Source organism: Netta rufina, assembly GCF_964035555.1.
Source record: "Netta rufina genome assembly, chromosome: 1".
Classification (NCBI taxonomy): domain Eukaryota; kingdom Metazoa; phylum Chordata; class Aves; order Anseriformes; family Anatidae; genus Netta; species Netta rufina.
The window spans coordinates 169063449-169077014 of NC_140123.1; the positions used below are offsets into that span (position 1 = coordinate 169063449).

At 37.9% G+C, this 13566-nt stretch overlaps 1 protein-coding gene across 2 annotated transcripts in view; it reads right to left on the reverse strand.

Moving 5' to 3' along the window:
* Positions 1-13566, reverse strand: part of CNOT2 (CCR4-NOT transcription complex subunit 2) — an 85179-nt gene that overhangs the window by 20300 nt on the left and 51313 nt on the right. For both annotated transcript variants that reach the window (XM_084305415.1, XM_084305414.1), the window contains 3 exons: positions 5842-5908; positions 2591-2738; positions 1797-1979 (listed from right to left, as the gene is read on the reverse strand). In XM_084305415.1, the coding sequence (XP_084161541.1) occupies positions 1797-1979; positions 2591-2738; positions 5842-5908 (398 nt within the window). The remainder of the gene's footprint in view (positions 1-1796; positions 1980-2590; positions 2739-5841; positions 5909-13566) is intronic.

Below are 13566 nucleotides of genomic sequence, written 5' to 3' on the forward strand. Positions count from 1 at the left end.
GTACATAATCTAGCTTGATAGCAGACCATGTTTCTCATACAAGGTTTGTTTGTTTTTAAGGCAATTAGAAATAACCAGGTCAAGAATTTAAAGGATAAGAAAGGGGTTAGGCCACAAGATGCGTGCTTCCCTACAATTATTTGCAAACTGTGTGTTAACCCGCATCATCTCAGCTTCCAACATCTTTTACTGATAGGACTAAGAAAGGCGAAGTGAAGTATTTTATGTATTCAAAGTATTAAAAACATTCGTTGCTCCAACTAAGGCATTAATTCACAAAATACTTCATGGAAGTCACATAACTCATGCACATCTCACTAGGGAACAAACTTTTTGTTCCCTCCAAGTATCATTTCACCATTTAATCAAATTAACCATTGGATATATACTATTTTGACACTTGCAGACTAATAAATTGTGGAATAAGAACTTGTCGTTGTTCCAGTGATATGTCCTTCTCTACTTGTAAAAGCTGTAGCAGCATTAACATGAACTATACAATGCAAACAGTGAAAGATGAGGATTTTAATTCAAACGCTCCTACACACTAGGATTTCATTATCTTTGTCCTACAGCTGGATGTTGTTTAAACAAGTACTTCCTCTATATACGTATCAATCCCCAAATTCATTATCCTCTTCATGTAGTTTTCAAATATATTACCATTTCAAACTTTTGTGATGCTCAAGTTTCAAAAATACCTTAAAATATAAAATTATCTTTTGAAATTATCATTTCCTTTGCTTGCTGCTACATCACAGGAAAGAAAAGGCAAAATGCGAAGTCTTCTCAAGCTCCAAGAACACAAACTACTACCACCAAATCTCTATTACTTTGATTAATACAAGTTTTATTGAATGACTACATCATAATGCAAAGCTCTAGAACTAAACAGATTGGGCAAGTTTCAGATAACTCTGACATTCATTTCTCTTTATCTGTTTTGTAAAATTCTAGATTGGGTAAGAAGTAGCATATGACTGTAAGGAGTGCATTTGTGCTCAGTGTAGCAATCAGTCCCCCAGGAAGGGCCTAAAGTAAGAAAAAAGGAAGAAACTGGGAGCACAGGGATCACAAGTCTGGGGAATGAAACCTGGAAAATGGTCAGTTGTGCGAAGCTGTGACTATGTGCTATGTAATTAGAATCAACACACTTTTTACTACAACGTAATCAATATAAACTAAGCATAACCATACCAACAAATCATAGTTTAAAGCCCAATGATTTCTGATGCCAGAATCTTGCCCAAAGATAGAAAAAAAGGTTGAGAAATTTCTAGCAGCAAATGAACACCAAATCCTTAAATGAGTGGTAACCCACTGCTCTCCATGTTATTCCAGAATTCAAAGAAGTAAAATACAATGTCCCTATTGTGTCCAAGTCAGTTAACAATTCTTCCAGAATAACTATTATTGTTATTGTTAAGTAGTTATTCTGTATTATGTCTTGCCTTACTTCTTCCCAAACTCATAGATGAATAGTCTTAACATGGAAGGATATACACAAAAATCAGGGTATGTTTCCAGAACAAATTCAGGAACCCAATAGAAACATCACAAATTTTGTATAGGTAGTAGTAGAAATTCAAAAGTCAGAAACAGAATTTAGCTGAAAGGCCTCAAAAAGTCCATATGAGTATTAAAAGCAGCTTCAAAGCTTACTACTGACTGGAACACACAAAGCAGCACTTTCAAGTTTTCTTCTGATGGATAAGAATCAGACTTTGAGAGGAGTACTAAAGAATGAGGATGTCCATCCATGGCTGTAGAGGGATGGTCTGACCAAACAGCCTTACCTGTTCACAGTAAAAGGTTGTCGAGAGGGTTGCTGCTTTGGCATACATATTATGCTTGGAGAGCTTCTGTTGGGGCTGCCTAACCCTGAACTGCTCATGCTGTTTGTCCTGCTGGGAATTCCAATGCCCTGACCAACTTGGGAGTGGTTCATCATATTCCTAGGATTCATAGGCAATATCCCCCTGAAAGAGAAAAACCATCCATACAGATGAATCTATACAATACTATTTGGTTACTCATTTAAATTACTAACATAGGATGGACTTCGAGCTGTTGCAACTTAATTTATGCTTAGATCAACACAGCTTGTTTGGGTTACTCTCTATAATTAACGTAGTTTGGGATTTCTTCAGAAACACCAGATGACCCATTGTGTACTAATCAAGTCCTCAGTCAGGTTTAGATAAATACTTAAGTATTATGCATTCAAAAAGGTGTTACAGCTCTGTATTAAAGAGCACTTCAGACCTACTACCTTAATATTTTCAAACTGTATGACATCCATTTAAAAACTTTAACCATTCAATTTCCAGAACAGCCAAAAAATCCAGTCTCTTACATTCTGAAGCAGGATTTGCCAGCAAACTGTCCTTTACATACCGAAATACTGTTTTACAGTAAGTCTTATCTTACTGTTTTACAGTATTACTTACCTAACACAGACAGCGGTCAATAAAAACTATATTTTTTTTTATTTAATCAGACTAAAGTAGCTGAGGCACAATATGCAGAACATTTAATAAGTGCCCTGCAGAAAGACACAATTGCAGAAACATTGGCTATCAATAAATACCTGCTCGGAGATGGAGGCGTGTGAAGTGACATTGTTGGTACCCCTGTTGTTGGCGTTACGTGGCTCGGTAACTGAGTGCCTTGTGATAAGCTGCGATTTAACTGAGGGGTATTGTTGCTCATTCCCCTCATTGGAAGGCCTAGTGCACCTATTGAAAAAAAATTCAGAGGGGTGGAGATATATAGCAATCCGGAACAAAGTCTTAGCCATCAGGTAGGTGTGGGTGGAAACAATTTACGCTGACAACCTAAAAAAAGTGCAACGACTGAAGGAAAAGTGCAGTGTAAAAGCTAAGTCCTTCTTTGCATAGTAGAAGCCCCGTTATCACACAGATAGCCCCGTTTTTGTGAAACTTGAGCAATTTCAGCCTCTGAGTCACTAACAGCATTTTGTTGCCTTTGGGATGTACACTGAAGAGAACAGGATGAGTTTTGATTTGTTGATGAGGACATGGAGATCTATACATCATCTTTAAAAAAAAAGTACCATTTTGCAAATATATAATAAAAAATAAAATTTTGAATTTTAAGTAACACTGCTTTCAGGACAACAAAATCAACCTTTCGGGAAACTTCTTCGTAAACTTTAAGTTTCCTTTAGATAAGAGTTATGGTCAAGTTCGATTTGATTCTTTGAGGAATGAAAGCAAGCAGGAATTTAACTGCCCTCAATTAGCAATTATAAGCATACAGCAGGGTTTTTGTTATTTTTTTTTTTCCTGCTTTTTGAACATTGTGATCAGGAGTATTTTCTACACAAGGATTTTGGTGCAATAAAGTTTGCACTTTATTAAATATATATCCATATCCATATATACATATGTAAATCACCTTAACTCAGAACAACAAAAAATAGCCAGTTGGCTGCTCTGTCTCAAAATACCAGAAAACTTCATGAAGTTTGTCATCGTTCTCACATTGCTTTTCTGTATTCATGAAGTTTCAGAGTGATGTCCAAAGACAAAAGAAGCCATTTAGTGCAACATATCAACAGAAGTACACTTGCATATAAACCCTGAGAGCTATAAATAACAGCCCTATCACCTTAGCATAAAGCTGCTGAGGTAGACTCGGAATTCAAAACCTTATGTGGTAGACAAAAGGAAAGAAAAATTAGGAGGGATCAGCACTCTCTGATGATAGATCACCCCTTCAGAAGAGCTGAATATGCCAGCGTACGACATGATGAAGTACGAGGAATGCAAAGAACGGACAGAGCATACGCTCAGGTTATTGGTACGGACACGGTCTGAAGGAACCCTGCAGCTGTTCAGCTCCCATCCTTGCAGCACTGCCTGCCCAGTGTTTTACCCTACAATTTGCAGCCCAAAAAGCGTGCAACGAGGAATTTTGATACCACGAATTTCTCTCTCTACGCTCAGACTAAGAGGTAGCGTGACTCACTGTAACAAGCCTCGCAAGACTTCAGTAATTGCTGATTGTATCAAGGTGCTTGCTGTAAATATTTTGGCAATTTGCTGCATCAGAATAATTTCAATGAGCGTGTTATAAATATTTCACACTAATTAACAATTAGGTGGAATTTTAAAAATAAAATGGTAAAGAAAATACATTATTCGAAACTAGAGACAATACACTGAAAAACATAATTACTGCATTTAGGTTAATTTTGTCAAGCACTCGCTCCAACAAAGCCAGTTTTTCACTAATAATGTTTTTTCTTGATGTTGGCTTTCTTTAGATCAGATTTCATTTTATGGATAGCACTGTCACTATATTTTTACGTTTGGCAAGTAAGGGCAGTTGAAATATTCACCATTACAAAAAAAAACTTCCTTATGCTTCCCTTTTTCACATTTTTTAAACCAAGACGAGATCTACATGGGCTACATCACAGCCTGATCAATGAAGTGGCTTGTTTTGTGCTTAGAAAATAAGTTTAACATTGTGCTAAATGATTGACACCTACGAATTTGAAAGCATATGGACATGAGCTGCTTTGTTTTTCCCCAAAATATTTAATCAGAAGCATTTACTCCCCCTTCTTTCTCAGTACTTGGAAGAAAATGAACTTTTACAATATTTACTTCCTAATTTTCAGCCATGCATGTCTCCACGTGAGATTAAGTCCTAGAAAGAACATACAACTGGCTGAACAGCCAAGTTTCATGAAAAAAAAAGTTGCCAATAAAAATAATCAACAAATAACAGTGACAAACAGAATAAATCACTACTTCAGTCTCTTTAAACAGCTGAGCCTGAAAGGTTCAGCAGTGCCACATTGAGGACCCAAGCCAAAATCCAAACCTGACTCTCAGACTGGCCAGAAACTGACTGTAAGGTCTCAGTAGAATAATCAAAAACCACTTGGTGTAATGTGGTCACCCATCAACAGCCTCTGAGAGGGTCAAAAATCACTATAAATTTTAAACTATTTGAAGAAAGCCTAAACAAAAACTTTTACCTCAGGTCATGTACCTAAGAGACAAAGCTTTTAGTTTGTCCCGATTAAAAAATCCACACTCTAAAATATCCTGAAGACACTTTTCCTTAGTATCTGAGTGGGAAGCACTTGGCTAGAAAGCTGCAAACATTCAAAAGCACAGTGATGAAAGGCGTTCACAAACCTGTTTTACTTGTGTAACTCTATCTAACTCAGGTGCTCTGACTCACTCTGCCTGTGCCCCTCTTGACTACAGGGAGGTTCAGTTCTTAACTCTGGCACTTAGGTCTGATCCAGCACTGCACACTGTGACTAATTCTCTGTATCTTCAGCAGCAACAGTATACACAAGACTGGCAGATACGGGAAAAAAAATCCTCAATAGATGGAAAGAAAACGGAACAGAAGGAAACAAAACTTACTGGCGTAATTCTTTGCCAAATGTGAGCTGCCAAACATATAGACAAGACTTAATTTGCTCCTGCAGAGCATCAAATATCAGTTATAATTTGTTTTCTTCTATTCCTTACGTGTTTTTCTGAAGCAGGCTCATTTTGGCCATCGTTTTTTTTTCAGAGCCAGTTAAATCACAGACACTCTTAATAGGATTACTGTCCTTGGATATTTAACAGCTATATGGTGTCAATACATGACACTTTGCGTGCTAAACACTGCAAAAAATGGATAATGCAAAAGTTTATCTTGCAAAAATAAATAAATAACCAAAAACCACACACACTCAAGCAGACAGCCTTTACAATCAGCAAAAAAGCCCAAAGAGCTAAGAGTTCTCTCTCTGAAGTGCGTGAAACTAGAATATCTAATAAAATCAAGAAAAATAGTTCTTACTTTGTTGCCCGTATAAACTTGCCCCAAACTGAGACAGCTGACCTGATGTTGATGGTGATGCCAGCATCTAAAATTTAAAAGAAAGAATAAAAGGTTAAAGACACAAAGATATCATGTTACCTTGCTCCGAAAGTTTGCAATAGCACATTCTTTTGACAATCAAGCAAATGAAAACCCCCTCTTCTTCAATCATCAAGTTTTAGAAACTCCCTAAAATATCTGCACAATACAAACTGCAACAGCACATTACATGTCAATAAGAAAATCTATGACTTGGAATGTATAAAAACAGACTTTCTTTAACTTGCAACACTTAGCACAGAGGAGGAAGATAGAGAAATAATTTAGAAATAACGCGTATTACCAGGTATTGCCATTAAAAACTTTTTTTTGCCCACTTCCAGGCACTACACATGAAATGTGATAAACTACAGACTCTCAAGAGTAAGTATCTGAAAGGTAAGAGTAAAATCTAAAAATCCATGACCCATGAATAAAGACTGTGATTTGCACACTGCCAAAACGAAGGCAACTAAGGTAGGGACATGGACACCAGTCACAACTGTGAGAGGAAAAGAAGGAACTCTCCATGCTGCTGCAGAAGTGGAATGCATTGATAATATATTTGAGGAACAGGAGATTCAGGAAAAAACAAAACAAAACAAACACTTTGCAATCTTAAGGATAGTTAAGCATTAGAACAGATTACACAGCTTCCTTCAGCAAGCCGCCATTCCAGGATACATATATTATATAAATATATATATATATAAAAAAAACAAAACAAAAAAAAACGGGAATACCTGGATTCCTCCAGGTAATGGGATTTCAACCTTGCTCATCTTGAGAGAAAAAAATTCCAATCAAAATCACTTTCACTGTGATGAACTGCAAAGTGTTTTGCTGACTTAAACTAGACAGATGTAAAGCTGGAACAAACCTTAGAAACTGGATTTGTTAGCTAGCTGTCTATACCTGAGTCAAATCTAGATGGCAGAAATGAGAAGTAAAACTTGCAGGGTAGACGCTAAATATCAGGAGTGGTTCTGATGTTTATAAATTACAGAAAGTATTTATGATTTTTTGAACACATACATAGGCATGAGAGGAAAAGTTACAGTAGAAAATTCCTATAAGCTGTCAGAAAATATATTGGAAATATTACCTCAAACTTCTACACAATCACGTGTACTTTGAACACTGCGCACACATTTTGTAGGAATCAACCACAGCAGTAAGCACACACGCTTGCACATATAAGAGGGCTGAACTACTAAGACAAAAACTTTCTGCAGAAAAACAATAACTGAAATACATGCCAGCGTGGATCTAAGCTCCTCCTTCTTAGTGAAAGACTGCCTGAAGGCCTAACATATACACTGTATACATTTCTAACTGGAGTTAGCCTTAATTAGAACACCTGATCCTGTGGACCAGTTGCCCATTAGTGAACGCAATATGACTGGTGCACTCCTGGAGCATCTCTTCCAGCTCACGTTGCTCCCAAAGGAATCAGACAGATTCACACCACGGCTGCTCTGTGACATGGACCAAGGTGTGGTGAAGTGGGGACACGGGGGAGACAGGCTCCAAAAGCACACTCCCCACCCAAGCTACCAAACTCACGTATGTTAAACACTGATAAAACAAGCTCTTACGCCAGTTTTACTTCTGCTTTCCTTTCTTAAAACACTTAGAAAAACAAACACATTAACATTTGACAAGTTGGAAAGCCTGGAATGTGCTGCAAGGGATGGCAAACTCTAATTCCACGGAAAAATAAGTTTGACAGACCTCAAAAGACAGACTGACCAAAAAAAAAAAAACCAAAAACAAAAACCACAACCTAACAGCCAATCAGGCACCAAGGCACAAGCAGCAGACCGAATTACTACCCGCTTTCGGACAGATAAGCAAAACAGTTAGACCAAAAAGAAAATCCCACAAGAATAGCTGCTTAGGTTAGTCCAAACTTGCAGTGATAGCATGTGATATAATAAGCAGAAGATGGTACAAATCTCAGCATAAAAATCTTGCAGTTATAACATCAGCTTGCATACATAAATAATCACAGACCTAGGAGGTACTAAACTATTTGAAAGAGAGGAACATAAAATCCCCTCTCTTCTATACTGAGTACTAATTTTTTAAAAAAAAACAGTTAAAAGAAAAGAAATGGCGAATAACATTTAAGGAGCAATGCTTATAACAAATTGGATTTCCTTTTGAAACACTGCAAAGTAGGTCACATGCGTTGCGCCATTTGCTGTTATAGGAAAAGTGAAATTCAAAAGGACTCGGAGAGCAACCCTCATGGAAGGCCAGAATAAAGGCCACGTATCAAATTCAGCACGTCAAGCAACTCGTTTTAAAGTCATGTTATCCTCCATATCCTAAATATGTTAATCCTCCAGAAGAAAGAAGAAATACAGCGGATCCCTAACGGGCTGATTAAAGTTCTCCAAGAGTGTACTAAAAGCAGTGGCTCTAAGTCACTCGTGAACTTCTTTTGGTCTATAACAACCAAAAGGCACCACAACCTTACCAAAGCTGAAGCAGTCTAACCCTTAGGGTCACTAAAGATCTTACCAAGTGCAAGAGAGGCTTTTGAACTTTACTGAATTCTGTCCGTATTTTAGGAACAGTGCTCAAAATTATACCTGCAACGACCTTTGGGAAAACAAGGAATCCTACCCAAATTACTGAAATCACACCAATGAGCACCATATCCCAGCAGTAGGCACCCAACAAGCTCCTGACACCGTCAGCTTTTGCTGCACACGTACAGATAACCACCACTCCTCAAACTTTGGCATTATTGCTTCTCTTCCACCTTAGGCCGATACAACTAACCAAGCTATTGCAACGGGCTTTCCCCTACATGTTGGGAAGCAGGACAGGAGGAGGCTCAGCAGCACCAGCAGTGCTTATAGGGTTTCTTTCCACCTCCCTCCCGTGCCGCAGCATCCTGCCTCCTCCCCGCAGCCTGCCACCCCACCGTGGGGACAGCTGGCTGTCACCATACCTGCCGTGGCACAAAGAAACCTTCAGTAGAGCAACGCTCCTGCAAAGGGCACTGCGTTATGCAGTTACAGCCCGAAGCCACTTTAACACAAAGCCGACCTCAACCTGACTCTAGAAATGCAGTTCCTAAAAGCAAAAACACGTTAGAAGAAGCAAAGAAGTGTGTGAGTAATATCTGGCTTGATAAATGATGGCTTTCTCACAGGTGCAAGCATCAGCATAATTTTGTATTTGCACTACTTTATTTCTGGTATCTGCCATCTGTGCTGCGCTGTTTAATAATAAAGCAGCTGACCCACAGCCTCAAAAGGAGAAAGTGTTACAGTGATGCCCAAAAAAACCCTATCCAACCCAACAAATAACTGATAAAAATGTGATTTTACATGCTCTTCCACTTTAATATTTAGAATTATCAGTCCTCCTCTATATTGCAAGCTGTTTTTTAATAGTGTTCACAAAATTCACACGTTGCAAAAAAATATTTATAAACCTGAAAATCAGAGAACAATGAGCAAACTTTGAGAGCCTGGTAACTGGAGGGAATTATTCATAAGCGAAGATTTTACTGATATCCGTTACTTGTGAAATATAAAAACAAATACAATAGAAAAAACAAACAAACAAACATGAAATTGTATTCAGCCTTCCAGATTTCATCATTTAAGGTTGTGGCCTCCTGTCTCTGGTGGTGTTTGGGCAGCACACGGAGTGAGGAACGCGCAGTAAGCACCACCTTCTGCATTATGCTCAGCTGGAAGTTTTCTCTCGTTGGCAGCTGTATCTGAAGGTCTTAAAGGCAGGATATTGCCTTTGAGTGACAATGACATTATTAATTGTCATTAATTGTTAATGACAGAGGTTAACGCGGCTATGAAGGTAAAAGTTTTAAAACAAATTTTCTCTGTGTAAGACATTCAGTCCGATGTTGCAGTGCATTAATGAGCCAAGAGGTTACTAAAAACTTCTTGAAAGCTGCTACAAAAAATGCCGTAAGCCATTAAGAACCAGGACAACAAGCAAATATTTTATTCTAATCAAATATCCAGTTGCATACTAAAAGCTAAAACCAACCAAACAAAAAAAGAAAACCACCGCCACCACCCCCCACACACCGAGAGTATCAAACACCAATAATTACAATGCAATCTGTTCCGTGAGCTGAATCTTTGTGTAAGGGACCAGAACTTTTCCCTTTAGAAGAGATGTGATTTTATGCATGGACGTAATCCGGTCCAAGGAACCACTTCAAATGCTGATGCTGACGTGTGAAACCTATCTTATATCGTTGGTTTAAGTGAAGATGGAATAAAATATAACTTTTAGATAAAGCACAGAAACAACACCACCTACCACAGTGTAGTAAAGAATTAAATGTGAACTCAACAGTATAGAAGTAATGCTACAATCATCAACAGTGAAATTAATTTCTTTGTGACAATTTCAGATTGTAACGTAAGTGATGTGAAACAAACTAATTTGGATATATGCTTCTTGCAAACCGTCAGGATATGTAAATCTATTTTCTTAACTAAATCAGCTTATCATGTATTGTTTGGTTTGATAACCCCATCCAAATACTAACTTACAGGTGAAACGGAAAAAGGGGGTTTTGCACTTTGAACTTTTGATACTTCCTTCATAGGCCATAACTTAAGTTCAGACAGGCCATATGAAGTTAAGACAGAAATGCAAGCTGTAAGAAGAATGATGATGGATTCTGAAAAGGTGCACTGCATTAAATTAACAACTTGAGAAAGTTTCTTCCATCTCATCCCATAGAAACCATCCCAACTGTTTTCAAGTTAAGGCATTGCACCTTTAATCTGTTCACAATGTGTTTTGTTAAAATACATTACGCACCCACTAAAAGATGCCAGGCATGTCAATCACTCTTCAGGAAGGTAAAATGCAAGCCCATTGCTTTGCATCTCACACTTCAAGGAATATATCTCACAAAGCAAGGCAAATGAACCCCCTATTCAGTCAAATCTACGAGTACATTTACATGCAATATAACGCATATAAAAATACTCATTTTCCATTTATAATAGAAGACATTACTTTATTTTCTCCTAAAACAAGCCTTTCTTTTTCTTTTGTCCACAAATGGATCAAAGCTATTCTGAATATGAAAGTTATCTTCATATAAACCAGCTCAATTAAATCCGTCAGCATTAGCTTCAGCGCTTCGACTGCTCCTTCTGATACGAGGGGATTGCATGGGAATTTTTAAACACAACAACTCCAAGTGCAGCATCTGAAGTTGAATTACGACTGACTAAGCTAACAAATTCTCATGCAATGACTAAGGCGAATGCCAAGCAAGATGCCTTTGGAAAAAAAGACACCACAGGATTCCTCAAAATCCTCAAGAATTGCATGAAAAAGTCCAGAGTCAAGCTAGAACAACGTGTGGTGGTGCTCAGCAACCCTAAACCAAAGATGTCTCCTGAAGAGTGATAAACCCTTCCACATTTAGTTTCCCAAATCTAGCAAGATTCTGGATCTCAATCTCCATGGTAACCTTAATCTTGTTTCAGTGCTTTCACCTATGGTAAAAGTACCACATATTTCTAAGGCTGTGTTTCTGACAACACAGTAAGTTATGTAAAGGTTCTGCAAGTTACTTTAAAGTAAAGTTACTTTAAAGTAAAGTTTGCAGGAAATAGCTTTGACAAAAATCTTCTGACCACCCCTTTGTAATATTATCCTCTCCACTACAAGACAACAATACCAACACCTCCCTTCATGCCACTGGGTCTGCAATTGTCTCATGAGAGAGGAACACCTGAATTTAATCCATGGTGAATGTGCTTCTGCTATGCAAGGAGGACAGAACCCTCTGGAAAGCAGGTTCCCAGAATCAATAATCCATTTCACCTAGCTCAGGATCCAAATCAGAGGGCTTTCTACTTTAGGAAAGTTCAGGAAAGTGGTGTCACAGAGCCATATTAATACTTGCCATGAGCCAAATCTAATCTGCAGGCTTGATGTTACTTGCTCCAGTTGTTAAAATATATTTGTTTTCACAAGAAGCCGCATTTTGAAAGAACTGCGCTGCAAAAGAACATCAGGTCTCAACTGAGAAAACCCCAAATCAGTTAAAATATTGATTTTTTATTTTTATTTTTTATTATTTTTTACACAAGGGAATGAGCTCTGCAAACTTTCCCATTGGAAGTGCAAATCAGAATTATTACTATACTGCTATGAGCCCTTTATCATCTGTTGAGCAACTAGGAGAAAAAATGAACAAGAAAGCATGGGAGAAGAAACAAGGAAAAGCATTCGCTGCAAAAAATCTAACTTTTCTCACAGTTTGTGCAGACCTTCATTAAAAGGCATGACTGTGCACAATCAGACTTGTACCTGCAATTAAGAACAAAAGAAGATACTTCTTGACATAAAGCATATTTTAGTTTCAGCACTCCCTACCCCAGGAAGAGGTGGTTGATAAAATTGCTTCAAATGCGAATGGTCGAATCAATGGAAGATAAGTCTACCACAGGTCTTTGCAGGTAAGCTGCCCCTTCTTTTTCACAAGTCCCTGAGCTGCCAGACTTTCCAGGGCAAAATGCTGCCCTCTTCTTATATTAGGCATCCTCAATGGATTGGACCAGACTGGTCAAACCCTGCAGGGGCAACGCCTTGCATTCTCATGCATGAGAAATCAAAGAAATTCACATCGAATGGGTCCCAAGTTTGTTGTCATTTTTCCCTTTGTTTGAGGACGTTAGTTCAAAAGTATATGAAATCTTTGAATGACTGATTTCTGTCATTCTCTCTCTATCCAAATAAAAATACACGGAACCCTGTCCTTAAAATGATCTTACTGAGTACAGAGCCAGCTCAATTAGCTTTGCAACACCAGCCACAAATAAGCTGGGTGATTATTTTGTGGGCACAGCATGCCCCTTCTTAGCAATTCAAGCTACAGTACCACGTTTGCTTCACGCCAAGTCTTAAACTGTTTTATTTTATACAAGTCCAATAAAATATGCCATTTCTTGTATTTTTGACCCAGTTATCTCATACTAAGTGCAGCAGAATTCAAAGAATGAGCATTCAGGGCTACGCTGTGTTCCACTTGCCTACTTATCACAGCAAGGCTGCGATGACTCATGGCAAAGCCACCCATAAAAGTGGCTTTTTTAGTAAAGAGGAAGTGTTAGATAGCTTGAATAAAATCTAAGGAACTGCTCTTTTGTTCTCAAAACAATAGACCCTTGCAGCACCCATATGATTTTAGAAGCAATTGTGTAGATAAGCAACATGCAACTTTCCCATTTCAAATGGCATATAAATCCCGACTGTCTAGAACAGTATTCCCTAGTGAAAAAAAGGCAAATTAGAGGAAAGCTTTTCATTTTTTAGCTAGAGTAAGGCTCTGAAGCAAAAATATCTGCTAAACTATTTGCTGCTACTTGCTGCCACTTGGCAGAAGCCTTCAAAATTTAAGATGAGTTTAGAAGCCTTTACTTAGTTCACTTTACCTTCAGGTAAAGAAAATTCTTTTAAAAATTGAACTAGCCAAAGCAACAAGTCACAAGAATACCAAATCAGTAAGTGCCATAAAAAGAGTTCATTAAAAGGCATAAAATGTTTTTTTCACATCTTTTTCAGACAGTCTCCTAGTGTTTTTTCTATCCTAGCAAGTGAAGAACTATTTCCTAGCACAATTTGAAAAAAAAAAAAAAAAAA